This window comes from Bos mutus, chromosome 4 (genome assembly GCF_027580195.1).
Source record: "Bos mutus isolate GX-2022 chromosome 4, NWIPB_WYAK_1.1, whole genome shotgun sequence".
Taxonomy (NCBI): Eukaryota; Metazoa; Chordata; class Mammalia; order Artiodactyla; family Bovidae; genus Bos; species Bos mutus.
In genome coordinates, this window is record NC_091620.1 from 50599588 (window position 1) to 50613662 (window position 14075).

Sequence of the window (14075 nt, forward strand, 5' to 3'; positions counted from 1 at the left end):
ATCTTGGCATGAAAAGTTCTCTTGGTATCTCTAATTTTCTTGAAGAGATCTCTAGTCTTTCCTATTCTATTGTTTTCCTCTATTTCTTTGCACTGATCACTGAGGAAGGCTTTCTTATCTCTCCTTGCTGTTCTTTGGAACTCTGCATTGAAATGGGTATATCTTTCCTTTTCTCCTTTGCCTTTCGCTTCTCTTCTTTTCACAACTATTTGTAAGGCCTCCTCAGACAGCCATTTTGCCATTTTGCATTTCTTTTTTTGGCGGATGGTCTTGATCACTGCCTCCTGTACAATGTCACGAACCTCTGTCCATAGTTCTTCAGGCACTCTGTCTATCAGATCTAATCCCTGTAATCTATTTGCACTTCCACTGTATAATCATAAGGGATTTGATTTAGGTCATATCTGAATGGTCTAGTGGTTTTCCCTACTTTCTTCAATTTAAGTCTGAATTTGGCAATAAGGGGTTCATGATCTGAGCCACAGTCAGCTCCTGGTCTTGTTTTTGCTGGCTGTATAGAGCTTCTCCGGAGAAGGCAATGGCACCCCACTCCAGTGCTCTTGCCTGGAGAATCCCATGGACAGAGGAGCCTGGAGGGCTGCAGTCCATGGGGTTGCTGACAGCCAGGCACGACAGAGCGACTTCACTTTCACTTTTCACTTTCATGCATTGGAGAAGGAAATGGCAACCCACTTCAGTGTTCTTGCCTAGAGAATCCCAGGGACGGGGGAGCCTGGTGGGCTGCCGTCTATGGGGTCACACAGAGTTGGACACAATTGAAGCGACTTAGCAGCAGCATAGAGCTTCTCCATCTTTGGCTGCAAAGAATATAATCAATCTGATTTCGGTATTGACCATCTGGTGATGTCCATGGGTACAGTCTTCTCTTGTATTGTTGGAAGAGGGTATTTACTATAACCAGTGCATTCTCGTGACAAAACTCTATTAGCCTTTGCCCTGCTTCATTCTGTACTCCAAGGCCAAATTTGCCTGTTACTCCAGATATTTCTTGATACATGATTTGCAGATATTTAATCCCATTCTGTGGGTTATCTTTTCACTTTCTTGCTGGTATTCTTTGGAGCACAAAAGTTTTTAATTTTGATGAAGTCTTTTTTTTTTTTATTATTCTGTTGCTCATGATCTTGGGTATCATACCTAAAGTCCTTTGCCAAATCCAGTGTCATAAAGATTTACCCTCAGGTTTTCTTTTAAGAGTTTTCTAAGTTACTTCTTTGGGGGGCTACTGTTCAACCTACTGTATACTCACTAACTATATTATCTATCATAATAGATAACTATTATTTACTTCCAACAAATTTCATGGGTGCAGAACAACACAATTAAGTAGGGTGTGGTATATAATCATTACTGCCCTGACATCATCTAATCCAAAAGAAATCTAGGCATTTTATTGTCTAGTAGTCTAGGTTGTAGACAGGTTAACAGGTGCTTATTTCAGAATCATCAAGGAAGACACCAAAAATACACTTAAAAATGTCTCATACATAAATTTCATTAGTTAGTGACTAACTCCAAAGTCAAAGACAGACCTTTTTTCAGATCCTGGCTCTTGCCATTCACTCACCATGTAACCTTGGGGATGTTATTTAACTTCTCCAAGCATCAGTTTCCTGAAAATACTTCTGTTGTGAAGATAAAATTAGATAATATGTACAAAATATTTAGTAAGAGACCTGACACATAGTAGGTACTCATTAAATATTGTTTCTTCTCTCTCCCTTTTAAAATGTAAATGTCTCCTTCATTCAAGTATAAGTCTTATTGTTAAGGTAACCTTCCTTCACATCTACCCAAAATTAGCAACACTAAAAAAATCAGAATTTTGTTAGGGAATGCCTCACTCTCTTCAAAGTATGAGGCAATTTAGGCAGAGCATCAAAAAGCTCCAGCAATCTGGGAAGCAGCAGCAAAGAGATTCACAAAAGGATGATGAACGTTTCAGTTCTCCACAGGCAAGCTGTTCAGTACTACAGGAACAGAGGGAAGAGTAAGGGCATTAGAAACAATCTGAAAGGCCCTAAGCATCTGGTTTGCCAGTCCATGGTAAATCAGCTTCCATTCAATTTCTACCTCTCTATTACTAGAAGGGGTAGGAAGAGGAAGAGGAATTCATGGGATTTTTCATGAACACACACACACACACACACAAAAAACATCTGGAACATTAGTTCCAAAATGCCAAAAGAATTTCCTATTGTTACTTTGATTAAATTCTGTATTTAATAGATATTTCCTCTATTTAGAGATTATGTACCATTGTTATTTTTACAAATAAATACATGAACTATTGGAAAGTGCCAACATCAAATAGATATGTTATCCCAAAAAGTAATATTCAACTCCTGAAAAATACAATTAATTCACCCCAGACTGAGTATCAACTTGGAACTCCTGTCCACCCTTAAAAATGGTAATGGCCAACCTGTCCCAGAACAAAGAACTGACCAAACCTCTCCAACAAGTCTAAGTCCCTTAGCTACTTAAGAGCATCAGTAACCTGCTGCACTGGTAGCACACTGTCAGCACCCAGAGACTATATGGACATACGCAGCCGCAACCCCACCCTGAAAAGTCCCAACAGGATACTCACACATCCTTAGACAGCACTGCAGCCACCCCCATCTGGCACACAAACCTCAAGGGAGGAGGAGACAGAGGATATCCAAGTTACCTAAACCTGCTCTTTGCATACACACTGCGTCTTCTCAGTATTTATTTCAAGTCTGTTATCTAGAAGTTTATTTGTTCTCTAACTGTTTTCTATATTTCTCAGTATTTTTTAGTATTCACCCAGCTCTGGGATTGCATCCAGTTCTCAATTACCACTCTACACCTTGTTCAAGAAGAATTTCCTGCGTATCTTGTGGGGGAACCTCTAAATTTGGTTACTAGTACACAGTCTCCCGTGTGTGTGTGTGTGTGTGTGTGTACATGTATTTTACATATTATATAAATATACATATGTAATCTCACATATAAAGAAATAAAATTAACAATGAGTTAACTTTACAAATCCATCATGTATACTTCCAAGCAGCTATTACTTACTTGAATGTCAAATATCAAAATCTGAAAAACATTTTTAAACATCAATATCTTAAAAGAAATTTAAGAAAAGGCCTTACCTGTTCACCTGCATCTAGAAACTCTTTGCAAGCATCAGGGAACACATCATAAATAATAAGTGGATAGCCATGTTTCATGAGATTTTTTGCCATTGGATTCCCCATGTTGCCAACTCCAATGAATCCAACTGGAGTCTTAGAAGCCATTGACCTAGAACACACTGATTTCAACACATTATTTTTAACAGGAGCAGACAATGTTTTATTTTAAATATTTAAAATATTCACTTCTGAATATACAGTTCTCTAGGAATAATCATAAATTTTTCTACCTCTACAACATCCCTTTACTATTTTAACAATAAACTTAATAATGTTACCATGTACCTATTATTTACATTGCCTGTTAAGTGAAGTATCCTAAATTCTCTTATCTATATTATCTTCTTTAAAAATGTGTACAAAAAACTGGAAGTATTCAAAAAAACCTGTATCTTGGACAAGCACCAAAAATGGAAAAACTTTTTAGCTTCCCACCTTCACATTTATTGAAACTACTTCCTCCAATGGTATAAAAAAAACAATTGAATAAAATGTTAAACCCAGAAGAATGTATTTCAACTTAAAAGTGACCAGTTTATAAACGGGGTCCTAGGTGAGACCAGGGGGACACTTCCACAGGCTTTCCATGACAACGGAAACAGTCTCAGGACCTTGGGCTAACAACTCCAGGCACTTTCAGAGAAGAGACATTTTCACTCACAGAAAAAGAAAACTGTTCTTAAAAATCTGTATATAGCTTTTGATTTTATTTTCTTTCTTTTCATAAAAGACTTTGTGAAGTCACACTGGGGCATACAACTCAAGGTAATGCTTTTTGCAAGACAGCAGAGAAGCTCCGCATTAGATGGTGTTACTACTCCATTCAAGAAGTATTTACTGCATGAAGTTCTATGATATGGTCCTTGCCCTCCAAAAGTTCACACTCCAGTGAAAGAAGAAAGCAAAATAATTCCACTTGCCTTTTCTCCTATCATTTCCCAGCTTTATTATTTCTTTTTCTTTCAAGGACTCCAGTTTTAAAACTGTGTAGTGTTTAGTAAAGTGTATAATGACTAATCACAGTAACGCTTTTTAAGTTTCAGATCCTCTCAACTGATGGATCCCTGCTCTTCCTTCAACTTAATCTCAATGTAATGAGATTTCCTAAAAGCAGATTATTTGAAGCCCTAATGCTTAAGAAAAAGAGGTCATCTTGGGTCAGAAGCATGTTTAATTCCTACGAACTCCATGTCTGTCTCTACCATTTCCATTAAAGATGGGTGTGCTTTCTATGCATCACCACCTTACTAGTGCTGAGTTTAACATTCTGGGCATGACAGGAGTCCTGTGCCTAACTTTCTGGTTCACAAGGGGTTTAATGACAGAGAAATGACTCCTCACTGAATTTTTATTTTGATATTAAGTATACTTTGTAAGAGAACTCTCATAAATACTAGTAACTAGCGTGCCTGACTACTGTGTTAAGCTTGAAAAGGTATAATTTAACTAAAAACATTAGAAACTAGAAATATTATTATTTAAATGCAGTTAATTTTAACAGGCAACTCACTCTAAGTCAAACAATAACTATGGCAAAGTAGAACCATGATTTATTTACACATTCAATAAACATGAAGCAATCATTTGTACCATGCCAGATGCCATCAAAGACACAAGTGACATACAGTCCTTGCTTTCAACCAGCTTAAAACACAAGAAGACAACTAGGTACACAGACACTAAAACATGAAAGCAAAAGATAAAGTATGAAAAACAATGCTGATACTAAAGGAGAACTTGAAAAAAACAGCATTTGAGCTAAGTATTTTAGGATGGGTAGGCTTTCAAATGGAATGAGAGTAGAAACAAAGGGAGTTCCATGCAAGCAAATAGGAAAGTCAAGCAAACATGAATAATAAAAGTTAATAGTTGTGGCAATTTTATTACATGCCAGACACTGTACTAAGCACTTGATAAATAGCACTGTCATTACATCCCATCATTAAGCCTATCTTCCAGTTCAGGTCCCTGACACTTAGTTTAAATAAAATGCACAGATTCAAGTTGTTGTAATGCCAAGATTCAAATCCAGCCAATCTGACTCTAGGTTCTTCATTTTTAACTGCCATCCACTCTTCCTACAGGACACACACAGAAACAAAAGAGCAAGATTAAGATTGAAAGAAAAAAATGCAACCATAACATGGCTGGAAAGTATGCTATAAACAATTTGACTGTATTTTGGCAATCCACTCCAGTATTTTTGCCTGGAGAATCTCATGGACAGAGGAGCCTGGTGGGCTACAGCCCATGGGGCTGCACAGAGTCGGACACCATAGAGCAACTAACACTTTCACTTTCTGTAAGCAAGTAGCGGTACCACAAACTGAATGTTTGGTGACCCCCAAATTTCTATGTTGAAAAAATAACCTCCAATGTGAGGGTATTTGGAGGTGGGACCTTGAGGCAATGATTATTAGATCCTGACGGAAGAACCCTCAGGATGGCATTAATGCCTTTACAAAAGAGGCCGCAGGGGGCGCCCTTGTCTCCTTCCACCCTGTGAGGACACAGTGAAAAGATGGCTGTCCTTGAACCAAGAAGTGAGCCCTCACTTGACACTAAATATACCAACACGCTGATTCTGGACTTCCCAACCTCCAGAACTGTGAGAAATAGTTTTCTATTGTTTATAAGCCACCCAGTCTGTGGTATTTATTTATAGCAGCCCAAACAGACTAAAACAGGTAGTTACTGAAAGGGCTGAGCGAGATAAATGACCTGATCAAACCCATGCTTTAAAAGGAGAGAAACAGAGCAGCAGTGTACAAAAACTAAACTGTAAGACCAGCCTGGAGGCAGAAAGACCAATATAAAAGTGACTATCTAAAGTCTCAGTCCACGCCAGCTGCTGTAACAAATAAACCACAGACTGTGTGGCTTGCTGCTGCTGCTAAGTCGCTTCAGTCGTGTCCGACTCTGCGACCCCAAAGACGGCAGCCCACCAGACTTCCCCGCCCCTGGGATTCTCCAGCCAAGGAGATTGTGTGGCTTAAATGACAGGTTATTTATTTCTAACAGACCTGGAGCTGGGGCAGTCCAAGATGAGGTAGGCAACAGATTCAGTATCCAGGAGAACCCACTTCCTGGCTTGTAGATGACCCATTTTCTTGTATCTCTGGAGAGCAGAGAGACAACACAGGCTCTCCTGCCTCTGTTTAGGACACTAATCCCATTCATGAGGGCTCCAACCTTATAACCCAGTTATTTCCCAAAGGCCTCAGCTCCTAATACTATCACAGTGGGGATTAGGATTTCAACACATGAATTTTGGAGGGCTGCGAACATTCAGTCCACAGTTAAGTTCAGAACTAATAAAGGGTGGTGCCATAGAAAATACAGATAGGAAAAATATTTCAAATATAGTAATAAAAGGACACAGTAATAGGCCTCATTATAATGTAATAATGGAAGAAATACTGGAAGAAAAGACTTTAAAAACAAAGCAATAAACTATCCAAAACACAATACAGAGAGAGAAAAAAGAATTAAAAAAAAAAACCAAAAACATCAGTGAGCCGTGAGACAGCTTCAACCAGCCAAACACACAACAAAACTGGAATCCTCAAAGGAGAGGAAAGCAAACTGGGGACAGGAAGAGTGTGTGAAGACCTAATGGGAAAATTTTCCAAATCTGATGAAAACCATAAACCCCACGCATCCAAGCTCAATGAACTCCAACACAAGAAACATGAAAAAAACTGCAACAAGACATGTCATAATCAAAATGTTCAAAAGCAACCAGCAGAAAAAAAGGCATTATGTACAGAGGAGCAAAGATAAGAATGAAGGCAGATCTACTGTCAGAATCAAAATGAGTGAGAAAATAGGAGAGCACCATCTTTAAAGGACTGAAACAAAAAATGACTGTCAAGCTAGGATTTATCTAGCCAGTGACAGTGTACGATTATAGAAACCTGCGTATGCAGGGGTATGAGGAAATCGGCAGGAAACGGGTGAATGGATATGTTCTCTACCTTGACTGTCATGATGGTTTCCCACATGTCAAAACCCATCAAACTCTCCATGTTAAAGATGTGTAGTTTATTGTAGGTCAACTATATCGCAATAAAGCTGTTTTTAAAAAGTCAACATGTTCACAAAAAAACAACCAAGAGAAGACATTCCTCAGTCCAAAGATACTAAAGTGATATATCAACCAAATGCAACATGTGAAATATGGATGGATCTGGATTGGGGAGGTGCCAAGGAAGCATTAAGACATTCTAAGGAAAATTATGAAATTTTATATATAAGCTGTACATTAGGATGATATCGGGAAGTTCTAATTGCCTTGTTGTTGTTGTTTAGTCACTAAGTCATGTCTGACTCCTTGCAACCCCATGAACTGCAGTCCGCCAGGCTCCACTGTCCATGGAATTTTCCCAAGCAAGAATACTGGAGTGGGTTGCCATTTCCTTTTGCAACCCTGACCTAGGGATCTTTGCATCTTCCTGACCTAGGGATCGAACACACGTCTCCTATTGGCAGGTAGATTCTCTACCGTTGAGCCACCAGGGCAGCCTGCTAATTGAGATAGTGGTAATTTGGTTATGTAGGAGACAGTTTTTAAGAGATTCATGCTGAATCATTTAGGGTTGAAAGTGTCATGGCGTCTGCATTTTACTTTCAAATAATACACAAATAATGAACATGTTGGAAAGAAATAAAGCAGACCTGGCAAAAGGTTAACAACTATTGACACTAAGCAAAGATTACATAGATGTTTGTGGCATTATTCTTTCAATACTTCATGTTTGAAGTTTTTCATGAAAAAACACAGGGGGAAAACTTACCAAATCTATATACAAAAAAAAAAAAAATCAAAAACATGACCAAACACAAATAACTAGGAAGAACACTTGAAACACAAGATAGATATAGGGCTATTTTACTTTATATGCAAATAACTTTAAAATCTATAAGAAAAATTTAAATAACCCATTGTTTTAAAGTATGCCAAAATCACAAAATGACAGTTAACACAATATACCCAAAAAAAACTTTTAAAAAAAGTTCAACTTCTGTCATAATTAGAATAATGCAAACAAAACAACGTAGTATCATTTTTACCTATCAGCTGGACAAATGTGTTTCTCTGATAAAATGCATAACTGGTTATTCCTGATAAAAACATATACTCTTGTACACAATAGAATTGTATTTTATATCAATCCTAGACAGCAATTTGAAAAAAAGATCTACATTTGAACCTTACTATAAAATTTAAATTTAAAATGTGCATACTCTTTGAAACAGTAATTACATTTCTAGGAATATACACTATATGTAAGGGGTCAGCACACTTTTTCCTAAAGGGTGAGGGGTAAACAATTTCAGTTTGGGGCCATAGGCCTCTGTCACAACTATTCAACTCATCCACTACATTTTCAAAGCAGCCATAGACAATATAAAAACAAGTAGTTGTGCTTATTTTCCAATATAGCTTTATTTACAAAAACAGGTTCAGCTGTTGGGCCACAGTGTGCTGACTCCTACTATATATAAACTCTGAAAAACACAAAAATGGGGATAGAAATCAATGCTAAAACAAAAGGTAATGATAAAATAGATCCAGCAAAGAATTAATTTAATTGGTATTGCAGCAACCATTAAACAAACATTTCAGGTTTACTCTCCAAATCCTTTCCTCCCGGACCTAGAGTCAAGCTCCACATTATTTAAACCACTTATGTACTGCCATCTCTCTGAACTGACTGTTCACAGACTGGTAACACTGAGTAAAAGATTTAGAGAAGCTCTGAAAAATATGAACATGTACTAGGAAATGAAATACAGATTAAAGAAACGATTGTATCTAATCAGCAAACCTCTGTGATTCTCAATACCACCACACAGGAGGAAGAAATAGCCAGAAAATTTGGCAAAGTTAAACTCTAAATTGATAGCTGTAAATTTACAGGTTATGACCTCTTTCTCCAATGGGACATGGACAAAATTACCCATATCTTGTTAACACTGTGAACCCAAATCAGGCTACTCCAAGTATAAAAATGCAAAAATTGGTAAGAGGTTAATTATTTTATATTTCCAAAAGTTTTTTTTCCCTTGCATCAAAGTAATTCATTGTAGAAAACTGGAAAATATGAAAAAGGTGCTTCCCTAGTGGCTCAGTGATAAAGAATCTGCTTGCCAATGCAGGAGACACAGGTTAGATCCCTGGGTCATGAAGATCCCCTACAGAAGGAAATGGCAACACTCCAGTATTTTTGCCTGGAGAATCCCATGGACAGATGAGCCTGGTGTGCTACAGTCCACGGGCCACAAAGAGTCAGACATGACTTAGCAACTGAACAACAACTAATAAAGTCATAAGGGAAAAAGTTAATTTCACTACACAAAAATAACCAGTTAGCTTTTTGTATAGCCCGACCAGTCTTCTGAATGCATTTTTTACATTATATCATGAGACATGTTGTATATACAACTTGGTGTCCTACTTTATCACATATTATGTCATGAGCATTCCTTTTGCTTTAATGCTAATTATTATTAGACTAAGAATAGTGACTCTATAAAGGCCTTTATTATTTGGATCAAGTTATTTTAGAAATACAGTTGACCTCTGAACAAGTGGGGGTTTTGTGATGCTCCTCACAAATCCAAATATAATTTGTAGTTGGTCCTCGACATCCATGGTTCCAAATCTGCAGCTTAAACCAACTGTAGTACAAATTCATTGAAAAAAATCCATTTGTAAGCTGACCCTTGCAGTTCAAACCCACTTTGTTCAAAGGTCAAATGTATTTTCCTTATGCAATTTTAAGGTCAACTTTTGGTCCCAAGGTCATGTGCAGCTTCTCAGAGCTTCATGTGCAACCCTAGAAGCTAATGTAAAGAGAAAAAAAATGCCATTAGTCTTATTTACACAAGGAGTTAAAGCAGATTTCATACACACACAGCGTCAATAATAAAGAAATGTATTCCCATATCTGTCTATAATTCTGGCTAATTTTCCCATTCCAGTTTTGCTCAGGTGGTCACTTTAAGATGATCTGTTACAAATTTATTTTTACTTGTACTTGTTAGTGAATCACAATGGCTGTAGAGGGTCAACATCTGTAATTTTTTTGTCTGTACAAAGAAGTCTGAAACTAAATTTAATTGCCTTTAAGATAAAACACAAAACTTACTTTTATTAAATGGTGATGCAATAGTAATGTATGGCTAGTTTAATGCTTCTCATTTTTTTATTTCCTTTTTAATGCTTTAAATATTAAAATTAAGATATGCTATTAACCAGTAACTACTAGATCTTATTTTTTTCAAACTGTACAGTAAATAACTGTACAGATCTTTATAATATTACCCTCCACATGATAAAAACATGTTGAACATACCATGGAGGCAAACAGCCTACAGAATTTAGAACACTAAATAATGTTACTATTTGAACTTGGCTGTTTTTCTTAATGTCCCTAGACTCCAAATTGGCATGTAATTTTTAAGACTCCAACATCAAAAAAGTTAACACTTTTGTAGTAAATTAACAAAAACATTTAAAACAATTCAAGAGTAAGAATACTGAAGCATTTTAAACAATCATCACACACACATCAAAAAAAAAAATTCAAAATTTGTCATATATCTATATTATTACAATGTATTTGGGTAAACAACATTATATGCCAAAGTAGTCTATCAACGTTTCAAGGTAGGCCTTTCCAGTCTAGAGAAGCATTTATTATAATCAAAGGCCTCTGACTCCTCTTCCATGAATTTTAAGAACTTTCGTAACTCTAAAAGGTACTTCAAGGGTTCATTAAAATATCATTAGAACACCTTGTAAAACCACTAAACAGCCACATATGCCTTCTTTGACTAATCAAAACTGAAAGAATCACACATTCATCTGAAAACTGGTGCTACATTTACTACTGCAGAAAAGTGTTGGGTTTTTTTAAATATCTCCAACATGGGAGGCATTGTCTGTAGTTCAATAGATGTAGATCAAGCAGTGGTTATACTCAAGTTTGACAAATTCTGTGAGTTTGTATCTTATTAGTGTGATTCTGTATCAGACATCTGTTTTCTCTCATCACAGGGAGCTTTCTTTTTTCAAACCAGAGAGGAAATCCACTCTTCTGCTTGGGTTTTTACTGAGGGATAGAAAGGGAGTCTGTTAAGAACTCAATTCTCAGCCTGCTATATTTTTTTTCAGTGAGGATCAGAAAAAAATTAATACCAAGGCTTTCTCAAAACTCTCAAGTATGAGAGTGTTAAACAGTACACTGTCAAAACTAAAAAATTTTACAAGAAGACAATGGCAGTGTCCGCACAAATCAACCAATTTTTCAGTTAAACAGGAATCCTGCTGTAGAAGAAACGTGCAGGAATCAGGAAGAACCAAGGACTACTTTCTAGATCCTGTTGTAATATCCTAATTCACTTATCCGAGAGGCTTTAGGTTCTTTCCTCTGAAAAATGAAAAGACTATTAGTTCTCTGTGGGTCTAAAAAAACCTGTTTCTTCCTAAATCGATGGTTAGCTTCCATAAGTTATAATGATACGGAAGGTGGAAGGGGACGGAAGCAGGATAGCTTCAGGCCACAATTTTAAGGACACAAAGTATTCTGGTTAATAAATTGACAGAAGTGCCATCTTCAGGTGGCACAGTTACAGAGAACTTGGAGGGCTGGGGGGAAGGGTAAGGAGCCCGCCTGGCCACCCAAAGGTGACTTAAAACTTTGCTGGAAAGACTGATCATCTGGCTTGTATAGACTCCATTTGTGTAAAAACATCTGAAACAGTTAAGGTAGTTTAACAAAAATCAGGTCCTGCGGCCAGACGGCGCGCCCACCCGGGGCGTTGAAAGGCCAGCCAGCGCTGCAAGGCCAGGGGTCGCCGGCGTGGCTACGGGGTCGCCCGTGGGGCTGGGCCCTCCAATTGTCCTCAAACTCCTAACTCTAAAGAGGCACGAATCGGACCCAAACACTCCTCCCCTTATCCCAAGCTCTTCGCATTACTAAGTCCCAGAAGGACGCTAATCCCTATTCATATAGATCCAGGTGGGGAGAGTTAAGAGACGCACTGGCGGCGCGAGCCACGGCCGCAGAAAAGCCTAGGCCTTGGAACCAGCCAAAATGTTGGGTTTTAAGCCCCGATCTAATCGCAGCGCCTCCGGTGAAAAAAACCTCTTCCGATCAGGGAGCGAGAAGCGGGCGACTGGAGGAGGGACGGGGGAAGAAGGAGCGAGGTCCTTACCCGCTGCAAGGCTGGCCACTGCCGGAGGCTGCCGGCGGCTCCAATACCGGAGGCCGGAGGCGGCTCCACGGAGCCGTAAGGAGGCTGCCATGCTGCCCCCGCCCCGCCTCCCCACAGTGACCTCCGCGGCTCCCGGCTCACCCACTGACTGGCAGGGTGCGTGGTACGGCGGGCGGGCTCGGCGGCGGCGTGGGGCCGCTGGCGCACGCGCTCTGCTGCTCAGGGGGGGACACCTACCCGGGAGGGGAGGAGCACGGAGCCGAGAGGCGTGGCCCGGCGGGACAAGCGCCGTCAATCACCTTACAGACAGGGAAAGAGATCAATCAGAAATCCCAGGTCTCTCCGCCCTTTGTGAACCACCAATAGGAGAGCGCATACCTCCATGACCCCGCCCCCCAAGTTCCTCCCTTATTTACTGACTGCGGGTTGGAATCTCGTTTACCAAAACGCAGGGGGCGTGTGGGAGGCGGTGGCTGTCACTCAGCGCCTCCTTGCCACACCTGCCCCTCAGAACTGCCTCTTCGAGTGTTATAACTGCACGTGTTGCTTCCATGCAGACAAGGACGGAACTTTGGCTCGCGGAAGCTGCTGCAATATTTAAGCAAGAGCAGAAATTCCCATGCTTTCCAAAAACAGTGATCCCGTTTTAACTTCAATAAAACGTGGGCCTCTTGATGTTAACATTTGTGTTTTTAGTGTCTATTCATTGCGCAGAAATCTACCATGAATGCAGTAACTTTACCAGATTCAGTTTATTTTAATTTGCCGAATAGATTCTCCACATATTTGAAAAATTGTAGGAAAACAATACTGTTTTCTTCGAAGTATAGAATTGCTAGGAACTTGCTCCTCAAATATATATTTCTCTAATGTTTGAAAATTCTGCATCCATTTAATTTAAAGAAAGCTGAGCTCCAGAATTGATGCTTTTGAACTGTGATGTTGGAGAAGACTCTTGAGAGTCCCTTGAACTGCAAGGAGATCAAACCACTCAATCAAAAAGGAAATCAGTCCTGAATATTCATTGGAGAGACTGATGCTGAAGCTGAAACTCCAATATTTTGGCCATCTGGTTCGAGAAGCCGACTCATTGGAAAAGATCCTGATGCTGGGAAGGATTGAAGGCTGGAGGAGAAGGGGATGACAGAGGATGAGATGGTTGGATGGCATCACCAACACGATGGACATGAGTTTGAATAGGTTCCAGGAATTGGTGATGTACTGGGAAGCCTGGCGCGCTGCAGTCCTTGGGGTTGCAAAGACTCAGACACAACTGAGCAACTGAACTGAACTGAAAGGCAAATGAAAGTGCAGAAAGTATGTTTGTGTGTCAGAAAGGAGATGTATTCATTCTTCCATCTGTGCTTGGTGTACATATTTGAATCTCTGAAACCTTTGGCGATGATTACAGGGCTTCATTTCCTCACTGACCCCATGGAAGGTTTGGGAGCCATGGACACCCAAAACAAAGACTTGCTTTTTGTTTTTTGTTTTTAATGGAAAAGTAGTACAGAAGGACGGAGAAGGCAATGACAACCCACTCCAGTACTCTTGCCTGGCAAATCCCATGGACGGAGGAGCCTGGTAGGCTGCAGTCCATGGGGTAGCTGGGAGTCGGACACGACTGAGTGACTTCAATTTCACTTTTCACTTTCATGC

General features: G+C 39.3%; 1 protein-coding gene across 2 annotated transcripts in view; it reads right to left on the bottom strand.

The window, feature by feature from the left end:
* The window catches only part of HIBADH (3-hydroxyisobutyrate dehydrogenase), a 108617-nt gene extending 96012 nt beyond the window's left edge, over nucleotides 1-12605 (bottom strand). Inside the window, exons 1-2 of one of the 2 annotated variants that reach the window (XM_070369467.1) lie at nucleotides 12417-12605; nucleotides 3150-3310 (exon numbers count right to left, since the gene is read on the bottom strand). In XM_070369467.1, the coding sequence (XP_070225568.1) occupies nucleotides 3150-3310; nucleotides 12417-12507 (252 nt within the window). In that variant the 5' untranslated portion in view covers nucleotides 12508-12605. Of the gene's footprint in view, nucleotides 1-3149; nucleotides 3311-12416 lie in introns of those variants that run through there. The other variant, XM_070369468.1, reaches the window with a different exon arrangement.
* Between the last annotated feature and the right edge of the window lie 1470 nt (nucleotides 12606-14075).